The 10,686-nt window shown below is 44.5% G+C and overlaps 1 protein-coding gene across 1 annotated transcript in view; it reads left to right on the forward strand.

The window, feature by feature from the left end:
• Window positions 1–8,270: 8,270 nt before the first annotated feature.
• Window positions 8,271–10,686, forward strand: part of LMNB1 (lamin B1) — an 82,106-nt gene continuing 79,690 nt past the window's right edge. Inside the window, exon 1 of the mRNA XM_006886008.1 lies at window positions 8,271–9,028. Within this exon, the coding sequence (XP_006886070.1) occupies window positions 8,670–9,028 (359 nt within the window). The 5' untranslated portion in view covers window positions 8,271–8,669. The remainder of the gene's footprint in view (window positions 9,029–10,686) is intronic.

Consider the following 10,686-nt stretch of genomic DNA (forward strand, 5'->3'; position numbering starts at 1 on the left):
TTGAGTAAGTCATTCAGGAAGCCGGACTATGTGAAGACGAATGTAGCATCACGACTGGAGGAAGACTCATCGACAACCTGCGTTAAGCAGATGACACAACTTTTCTGACATAAAGTGAAGAAGACTTGATGCACTTACTGCAGAAGATCCCAAAATGCTGCTTTCAATATGGATTACACCTCAACATCAAGGTAAGAAAAATCCTCACCTCTGGACCAATAGGTAATATCATGAGAGAAGGAGAATAAGATTGAAGTCAGTGATTTCATTTTACTTGTATTCACAATCAAAACCCGTGGTAGCAAAACAGTCAAGAAATCAAAAGACATGCGTGAGGAACTCTTCTGTCAAGGATCTCTCCAAAATTCTAAAGGGCAGGGGTGCCGCTTTAAACGCTAAGGTGTACCTGATCCACATTATGATCTTTTCTATTGCTTCCTGTGCATCTGAAAGTTGGACAAGAAGGAAGAATGACAGAGAAAGTAATCCCTTTGCATTGCAGTGTTGGAGAAGAAAAATATGGACTGCTAAAAGAACGAACATATCTGTCTTGAAAAAAATACAAGTAGAATGCTCCTTAGAGGCAAAGATAGTGAAACTTTGTCTCACTGCGGGCATATATTTGGAAAAGAACCAGTCTTTGGAGGGAGATAGAGTGCTGAGAAAGGTGGAGGATCAGTGAAAGAGAAGAAGACTCTTGATGACATGGATTGACACAGTGATTACTGCAATGGGCTTGAGCAAGGCAGAAATCAAGAGAATGATGCTGGACAGGGCAAGGTTCAGATTTGTTATTCCCAAGGTAGGTATAAATCATAGTTTATTGAATGGCATGTAGCATCTACAATAAATATTCTAAAGTACATTCAGGTAACATTCAAATGAGATCATTGACTAAAACCCACTTCTCTAACCACTTTAGTGATTTCTAGTATTAAGCAACTCCTACAAAGGTGTGGTTTGACCTGAAAAGCACACCATAAGGAGATTAGGGATTCCATCTGGGACTTCCCTCTAATTCTTCCCAAGGGTTGTAGTTTGCCATTTACAGGTCTCCACAAGATCCATTTGCCAGTCCCCAGAGACTAACATTCTTAGAAATGCAGCTCAGAGATTATATATCTGCAAGTGACTTCCTCCTTCCAGACTAGAGCATGTGCCTGACCTCTATTACCTTTTGAATAGATCCCTTTTATTACCTGGCACTCTGAGGTTTAATATCTCACATACATACTTGCCTGCCCACAACAGAACTGTTGAGCTTCTTAAGACAAATATAAGGTACGTTGTCATCCTTGCCCTTTCCTGCTTGACACTTTTTTTAAGTGCTCAACAAACAAATGTTTGTTCAAGAGTGATTAGATTAGATGTGAGTCTCCAGGGTCGCTAAAGAATCTCAAGATGGCTGGGTGAAATTGACTTAGCACAAGGCCCATGTGGCCACGGCTGGCTTAAAGGACAACTTTGAGAAGTTTAATGAGCTAAAGTTCCCCATGCCAGAAGATAAGTATACTGCCCTGCTAGATCATTCAGACAAAGCGATTGAGCCTCTAGTCTACAGGCTACCTGGAGGATGATTCATTTCGGAGCCTCCTGGGGATATGAATCATTTTAGGTTTATATTTTTTTGACAGTATTTAATTCTGTTATGCATAGAGTCACAAAGAGTTGACACTCAATGACACTGAACAATAATAACACATTAGACTGCACCTCCACCCACATATCCTTTTGGGGCTGTGCCAGCCTGTGGGAAAACACCTTTTCTTGCGTTCTGCTCCCTGAGCCAACCCCAGTAGTTTTCTTCTTTCTGGTTCAATTCTACTCCTGACAACTTACTCAGATATGTGCTCAAATGAAAGGCGACATTAATTTGTACAGAATCAAATGATACACATAAAGAAATAATCAGATAAGCTCTCAATAAGGAGAAAGCTAGTTGCACTGCAGGTGGACCATTAAAGGCGGAAATGACAGGGCTTGTTGAGGCTTGGTAAGAGATATATATAGGACCTATCGAGTAATCAAGAAATGTGCCCTGACAAGGAGAATTTGTAGAAAAACCAAGCTCAAATATTTAAAATTAGGATTGTCCTTGTAAGTCAGGACATTTTGTGACTAAATTTACATAGTTACCTCTCTTCAAACTCATAGGGAAAATTTGAGAGTTGGTGTGATTTCTGAAATTATTTGTATGAAAAGGGCTGGACAACTGTAGTATAAAAAACAACAAAGACTACGTCATAACATCAGGTGAAGAGTTAATTAAAGAAGTACATTTGATAATTTCTTTCTTATTGCTGTACAGTTGGAACTGACTCAGCTGACATTCTAGTAAATTTTTGGAGGCTGTAAATAGCATGGGAAGAAATGGCTCATTCTTTCCCTGAAAAGCTGCTGCTGGATTAGAATAGCCAGAGGAGTACTGCCTTTAGGTTAGCAGTCCAATTTCCTAAGGACTATGCTACCGGAGTTCCTTAAACTTAGTTTGATGTTGGTGTTATTGTTAGGTGCCATTGAGTAGACCAATAGCAACCCTCTGAATAAGAGATCTGAACACTGTCTTATCCTGTTCCATCCTCATCATCTCCAACACATTGAAGCCCATTACTGCAATCACTGTGTCAATCGCTCTCATTGAGGACTTTCCTCTTTTTCATTGACCTTTCCAAGTACGATATCCCTTTCCAAGGAATAGCCTCTGCTAGTAACATGCCCAAAATACGTGAGCCAAAGTTTTCCCATCCTTGCCTCCAAGAAGCACTCTAGCTGCACTTTCCTCAAGACATATCTGGGTTTTTTGAAGTCCATGAGATATTCAGTTCTCTTCTCCAACATCACAACTCAAAGGGCACCAATTCTGCCATACTTATTCATTGTTCAGCTGTCAGATACATAACAAGTGATTGGGTTAAATTAGGCATACGTTTTCAAGCAGACATCATTTCTCCTCAGTAATTTGGAGAGATCTCTGGCAAACTATTTGCCCAATGCAGTACATCTTTTAATCTCCTGACTACTGGTCCCAAGTGTGTTGATTGTGGATCCAAGTAAGATGAAATCGTTGACAGTTTCAATCTTTTCTCCATCTATCATGATGTTGGCTCTTGGTCTAGTGGTGAGAATTTTTGTCTTCTTGATGTTGAGATGAAATCCATATTGAAGGATGTAGTATTTAATCCTTTGCAGCAAGTGTTTCAAGTCCTTACTTTCAGCAAGCAAGGTTGTGTCATCTGTATAGCACAGGTTATTGATGAGTCTTTCTCCAATCCTGAGGAATTGTTGTTCATAGTTCAGCTTCTTGAATGATTTGCTCAGTGTACAGATTAAATAGATATGGAGAACAAACAGAATTCTTAAACAGTATAGTATCTGATACAACTTTAACTTAGTATGTTGTTGTTAAGTATCATCGAATTGAGTATAACTCATGATGTTGTTTGTTATGTGCCATCGAGTTGCTTGCGACTCACAGTGACCCTATGTACAACAGCCCTAAACTTTGTTCTGTCCTGTGCCAATCTCATTGTCTCCGACACACTCATCCCGATTACCCCAGTCACAAAATCAATTAATCTTCTAGAGGGTCTTCCCCTCCTGCGCCTGCCCTCTACTCTCCCAAGCATGATGTCCTTCTCCAAGGACTGGTCTCTCCTTACAACATGACCAAAGTATGTCAGATGAAGCCTCAGAATCCTTGCCTCCAAGGAGCAGCCTGGTTTAATGCTCTCCAGGTTGAATCTGTTTGTTTTCATAGCAGTCCATGGTACCCTCAAAACTCTTCTCCAACACCAAAGCTCTGATAAAAAGTTTGTATGTAAAGTTCTAGGCTAATAGGTTTTTCATTCTTTATTGTTTTTGGTTGTAGACATTGGAGTACTACCAGTTACTATTTAGTCTTCACATATTTTATATTTAACACCTCATACATATTATTTACTCTTTACAAAATTTTTGTAAGGTAATTAGCCTCATCTTTGTAGGAAGACACCAAGCAATTTCTTCAAAGTTACAAAGTCATTTAAAGCAAATCTTTGCATTTCCAACTCAAATATATTTGTTATTTTGGATAGTAGGGATAATTAGATTATATGAGTATCCTAAAATAATTTGAGATTTGTTGTTATGTGCCATTGAGTCGCCTGCAACTCATAGCGACCATATGTGTAACAGCCCTAAATTCTGCCCTATCCTGTGTCAATCTCACCATCTATGACAAACCTACCCCCATTATTACCCCTGTTACTGAATCAATTCATCTCATTGAGGGTCTTCCTTTCCTGCGCTGCCCCTCCACCCTCCCAAGCATGACGTCCCTCACCAAGAACTGGTCCCTCCTTGCAAAATGTCCTAAGTATGTCAGACAAAGCTTCAGAATCCTTGCCTCCAAGGAGCAGACCGGCTTTACCCTCTCCAGGACAAACCTGTTTCTTTTCCTAGCAGTCCATGTTATATTCAATACTCTTCTTCAACAGCACAGTTCAAAGGCATACATTCTCCTTCTATCATCCCTAGTCATCGTCCAGCTCTCCATTGCACAGCAAGTGACTGCAAAGACCATGGCATATATTAGGCACACCTTAGTCTCCAGACTGACATCCTTGCACTTCAGCACTTTAGAGAGGTCTCTAACCACACTTTCCCATCACAATACGTCTTCTAATTTCCTGGCTGCTGGTGCCAAGAGTGTTGGCTGTGGATCCAAGCAAACCAAAATTGTGAATAATCTCAATCTCTTCACCATGTATCATGATGCTGCCAATTGGCCCAGTGGTAAGAATCTTTGCTTTCTTGATATTGAGTCTCAATCCATACTGAAGACTGCAGTCCCTGACCTTCCACAGCAAGTGCTTCAGGTCCTCTTCAGTTTCATCAAGCAAGGTTGTGTCATCTGCATAATACAGCTTGTTGATGATTCTTCCTCCAATCCTGATGCCACAATTCTCCTCATAGAGCCCAGCCTCCCTGATAACCTGTTCTGCATACAGATTGAAAAGATATGGAGACAGGATACAGGCCTGGCATACACCCTTCCCAATTTTGAACCATGCAGTGTTTCCTTGCTCTGTTCTGACAACTGCCTCCTGGTCCAAGTATAGGACTCACATTAGCACAATCAAGTGTTCTGGGATTCCCACTCTTTTCAGAGTCAGCCACAGTTTGTTATGGTCCACACAGTCAAACGCCTTTGCGTGATCAATGAAACAAAGATAGACATTCTTCTAGTATTCCTTGCTTTCAGCCAAGATCCATCTAACATTAACTACAATATCCCTGGTACCTCGGTCCCATCTAAATCCAGCCTGCCCTTCTGGTAGTTCTCTGTTTATGTGGATTTTTTTTTAATAATCTTCAGCAAAATCTTGCTTGCATGTGAGATTAATGATATTGTCCAATAATTTCCACACTCTGTGGGGATCACCTTTCTTCGGAATGGGAACAAATATAGATCTCTTCCAGTCAGTTGGCCAAGTGGTTGTTCTCCAGATTTCTTGGCACAACTTGGTGAACACATCTAGGGCACCATCTGCTAATTAAAATATGTTGGTATAACATCAATTCCTGGGGTCTTATTCTTAGCCAATTCTTTCAAAGCAGTCTGAACTTATTCATTCATCACCATAGGTTCTTGCTTATATGTTGTTTCATTAAATTCTTCTGTGTCTGCCAATTCTTTTTGATATAATGACTCTGTATACTCTTTCCATCTTCTTTTAATACTTGCAGGATCACTCAATATTCTTCCCAAAGCATCTTTAAGTATTGCAACTCGAGGCTTGAATTTCCTCTTCAGTTCCTTGAGCTTAAGAAATGATGAGATTCTTTCACTGTTTTACAAACCCTCCCTCAGGCCCCCTCCACCATGTAGCCCTCGCTCTAGACTCCTGTGATGACAGAAGTACCTAGTCATATATCTCTTTTAAACAGTTTTCTCCCTCCTCTGTTTCAGTGCAGTATACATTATTGAACCCAACTTGTTAGTCAAATTTGTGTCTTCTAGGTTGCAACACCCCCATGATACATCTTCAAGGATATGAACATGTACGGCCAAGCACAATCAATAAGAGTGCATCTAAATTCCAAAATCAATCTCCATAATAGTCTATGTGTTTCCTACTGCCAAAGGGGCCCTTTAGAGTAGTGAGAGAAGATCTTTACCCTGAAACCCACAGCGTCCCTTTTCAGCAGGAAGTAGCTAAGAGAATACGCCATCCCCTTTCCCTTATGAATCAGGGTGAAGTCTCTCTCAGGGAGGAGTGATAGGGAATGGCAAAGGACACACCGACAAAGGAGATTAATCAGAACTGACTTTGACAAGCACTGTGGCAATTGGACAATTAAAACAGACATTCGGATGGCGGGGAAGAAGAACAAACTGGGGAGGAGGGTGGAGAGAATGGTGCGGCAATGAAGGGATGAAAGCCCAGAATCCCTGTGAATGTTCATTGAAACTAATAAAATTTAATAATAAAAAAAAAAGAAATGATGAGATTGGAACAGTGAGATTGTGGTTGAAAACATATAATCTTACAATTTAAAAATGAACAGAAAATAATTTTGAAGGAATTTTCCAAGTGTTTATTTTTAATCTGAGGTAAAAGACAACAAGAAATGAAAACTATAGCATCAAAGTTGTAGAAAGGGCCTCTGCAAACTGAGATCAGATTTTTCAGATTTATTATACATTAGATACTGATTCCAGTAGCCTCCTGGCTTTTTGTTTGTTTGTTTTTTTAGGTCTCACTTATCATTTGGAGTTTTAAGATCCCTTTCTATTAAGAAAATAATCTGAATATTAATTCTTTATAAGATCCTAGATGTCCAAGCATAAAATGGAAGCTTGTCAACTCTATCATTTTCAAGGTCAAACAAGGAGGCACTTCTGGTAACAGGAAAGGAAATAGAACCACTAATAAGTGAAGTATTCTCATTCATGAGAGAAATTCCCAAGGATTCCTATGTTGCTCATTGGACTTCACTAATTCTTAGGTGTACATTTTGGTCACTATTTAAAGTGCATTTTGGTCTCTATCTCTGCATTATTATGGTAACTGATCTGTAATTACAGATACTTTCCCAACAGGTTGTAGTTAAAGGCCTTGTTCTGGAGTCAAAATGCTTGGACTCAAATGCAGTTCTGTCGTTTGCTGGCGGGCTTTAAATAAATTAACCTTTCATTTCTAAAATAGAAACCCACCTCGAAATTTCACCTCGAAATGCACTCAGCACAGTATAGGACACAATGTGTGGAATAAACGTTAGTCTAACAAAGCTAAAATTTTTTAACATATTTTTCAACAGAACTAGTTGTCAATTACAACTTGGAGGGCTCCTTTTTGAAATAAACTAATTTTCAGTTTTCACAAGTTCAAGTTTTCCAATCTTACAGTGTAATTTTAATTGTGACAATAACAGTCTGTGCCCTCATTAACCCATAGTTTTATTTTGAAAGCATTATCCGTGATCTTTGCTGGCTTTACAAATCCTCTCATAAAAAACTGACAGATCAGGGAACGCCCAAATTGCTTTGGTAACGAGGGATTTAAAATCAGTGTTCCTAGCTTCTCTGTTCTATTCATTGGTCAGTTTCAAGATACACGTTTTTCAATTTGAAAGGAAGGGAAGTTTTGTACACCTATTTTCAACTTAAGGGAAACACTTGAAACCTTTTGAACTTCTGGCGCAAGCGTCCATTACGTAACTGGGCAGCTGCCCGGTCTCTGGACTTTTTCCGAGCCCGCTCCTCCCGGCGGGAGGTTAAGGTTACAGCACCGAAAGCCGGCAGGGCCTCTTCGAGTTTCGCGTGTAGCTGCTGAGACGTTTATATTTGAATTTCCCTGAACAGCTCGATGTGGGCGGCGGCGCGGACCCGCCCCGGAAACCTCCAGGCCCTTCCCGCCACATTAGAAACCAGCCCTACTGGGGGACCCCGCGGGGCGGCGGGAGGATCGGGCAGGCTCTGGGTGGGGAGCAGTGCGCACGAGCAGCCACCAGCGTCCCTCCCCGCTGCCCTGAGTCTGGCCCGGACCACGCCCAGCCGAGCGCGCCGAGCCGACGGTTGCCCGAGGGCCAGTTTTTGAATTTAGAGGCCCCGCCCCTGAGCTGCAAAAGAGCACTACTGGTTCCCTATTGGCCTGGAGTGGTCACGTGGGAGGCCCAGCGCGCGCCGGCCATGTTGGGGAGTGCGGCGCCGCGGCCCACGCCACCTCCGCCCCCAGCGGCGCGCCTCCAGCCCGCCCCTCGCGGCCTTCCTCCCCCCTCGCCAGCCACAGCTTGAGAGGAAACAAAGTGCTGCGGGCGGGAGAATTGGCGGCGGCGGCGCGAGGACCCTGTGCGGCCCTTTTGGTCACCCTCGCTTTGCGTCTTCTCGTACGTGTGTGTTTGTATGTATGTGTATGCGTGTTCTCTTACAACGGGCATATTACGGTTGACTGATCCGTATTCCACTCCTTTTGCTCTTTGTGCTGAAACCCCACTTCTGCCACCCCTGGTGCTTCCTTCCTCCCCTGAGCCGGACTCTGCACGCGGGTGCGGACCGACCATTCGCGCCTTCCCAGCTTCACCCCCTGCAACGCTCCTCGTGCCCCCACCTGGTCCCTGTCCTGCCCGCGGCCTCCCAGCCGCGCTTTCGCCGCCAGCCCTCTCCGCCGATCGCCCCGCCGCCCGCCATGGCGACAGCGACCCCCATGCCGCCGCGGAGCGGCAGCCGTGCTAGCGCTCCCGCTACGCCGTTGAGCCCCACGCGGCTGTCGCGGCTGCAGGAGAAGGAGGAGCTGCGCGAGCTCAATGATCGGCTGGCAGTGTACATCGACAAGGTGCGCAGCTTGGAGACGGAGAACAGCGCGCTGCAGCTGCAGGTGACCGAGCGCGAGGAGGTGCGCGGCCGCGAGCTCACTGGCCTGAAGGCGCTTTACGAGACGGAGCTGGCTGACGCGCGCCGCGCGCTCGACGACACGGCCCGCGAGCGCGCCAAGCTGCAGATCGAACTGGGCAAGTTCAAGGCCGAGCACGACCAGCTACTCCTGAAGTGAGTGCTCGCCGGGTGGCCGCGTTTACGCGCACGTGTTGGGTCCGGGTACGCAGCCGGGCGGGGAGGGAGGGCGGGGGCCAGGTGTCCACGCCTTTACCATGGGGCTGGTTCTCTGGTTACGCAGCGGAGCAAAAAAGGATTCATTGTTTTCATATCACGGTCTGCGGGAGGGAGGCGAGCTACGCTGAGGCAGCTTGGGTTGTAGCGGTGCTGAGGCCCGTACACTGACATTACGCGCCAGCTATGGCAGAGAAAAGCACCCGGCTGCGGGCCCCAGGTGCGGGAGGTGTCACCCGCGCGCGCGCTCGAGTGCGCGCCCCGATTTCCGGCCAGTCCTTAAACAAAGCGGCTGGGTGGGTTTGCGGTGCGGAGACTGCCCCTCGGGGAGATCTGGCTGCCCGCTTCAAGAATGAATGAGCTTTCGCGGGCGTAGGGAGGAAGGGGAGGGACCCGCCTGGAGCGTCCTCGTCTCTCGGGGGTGGATCCTGCTTTGCCGCGCTCAAGACTCGGCCCTGTGACATTTTGTGATGGTTCTACGCTTGTCTTGGGCGTGGACAGAGGGGCGGGGTCTGAACTGCGCGCCTATTTCTTGGGTAGGCCAAGTTAGAGACTCAAAATCAGTGCCTTATGCTCGAGAGATGATCTGTCTGCTCTTTCCTTGTGCATGGACCGATTTGGACACTGGGGTGCCCCACTCAGACACCTCCAAACTGGATTTGTGTATGGTTATGACCACTGTTCCCTGAGCCACGGATTGCCCCTGACCCAGATTGCAAGCCTCATCTCTTTTGCTACTTTTTGCCTCTCTTAATACAGTGTATTTTCCTGGTAAAAGAAAGACTATGGTCTGTCCTTGTGATGACATTAAGTTACTAGGCCATCCTCTGCCGTCAAGCTCGTTTTGACTAATAACGATTTTATTCTGGTTGTTGTGTTGTTATGTGCCATCGAATCGACTGTGACTCATAGCGACCCTATGCGCAATCACTCTGAACTCTGCCCTATCCATGACCATCCCCATCGGAGTTACAGGGCTGTAAATTTTTGCAGGCGATTGCCACTCTCTTTTAGGGAGTAGCTGGTGAACACTAGGACTGTGTTCAGGGAGACCTAGTAACTTCACCTCAGGGGGTCTGAGGTTTCAGTTGCAAACTTTCTATTATTTTGATGACATTAATTTGAGCTTTTAATGAGCAAAAAGATACTTGCCATCAGCAGATCATGTTGTGTCATGCTTTAGCAGTTTGCTCTGGGTTTCACAATTCTAGGTTTCTCTCCATCGGGTCTAGCACCTGGAGACCTGGAGACCGCCTTTGGTGTCTCAGATACTTAAATGCTGATTACAAATGAAAGTTAAAGGGCTTTGGAAAGGTAATAGCCTTGAAAAATAACGAGTGGAATTGAGACTGCTATGAGTTAAAATCTAGTTGAAGGCAATTAAAAACAGGAGCTTTCTTGACCGACATTGGCTCTGTTTGACCCTGGGTGTCTTTCTGGGTATTTCTGTGAATGTCCAAACTTCAGAGTCTTATGAGAGGAAGTGTGAAAATCTTATCTCTCTCTTTTTTAAATTTATTTTTATTATTATTAATTTTAATGAAATGTACAGAGACTTTGGATTTCCATTCATTCATTGTTGCACTTTTTTTCACCTC

This window comes from Elephantulus edwardii, unplaced genomic scaffold (genome assembly GCF_000299155.1).
Source record: "Elephantulus edwardii isolate Elephantulus edwardi_28Jun2011 unplaced genomic scaffold, EleEdw1.0 scaffold00046, whole genome shotgun sequence".
NCBI lineage: Eukaryota > Metazoa > Chordata > Mammalia > Macroscelidea > Macroscelididae > Elephantulus > Elephantulus edwardii.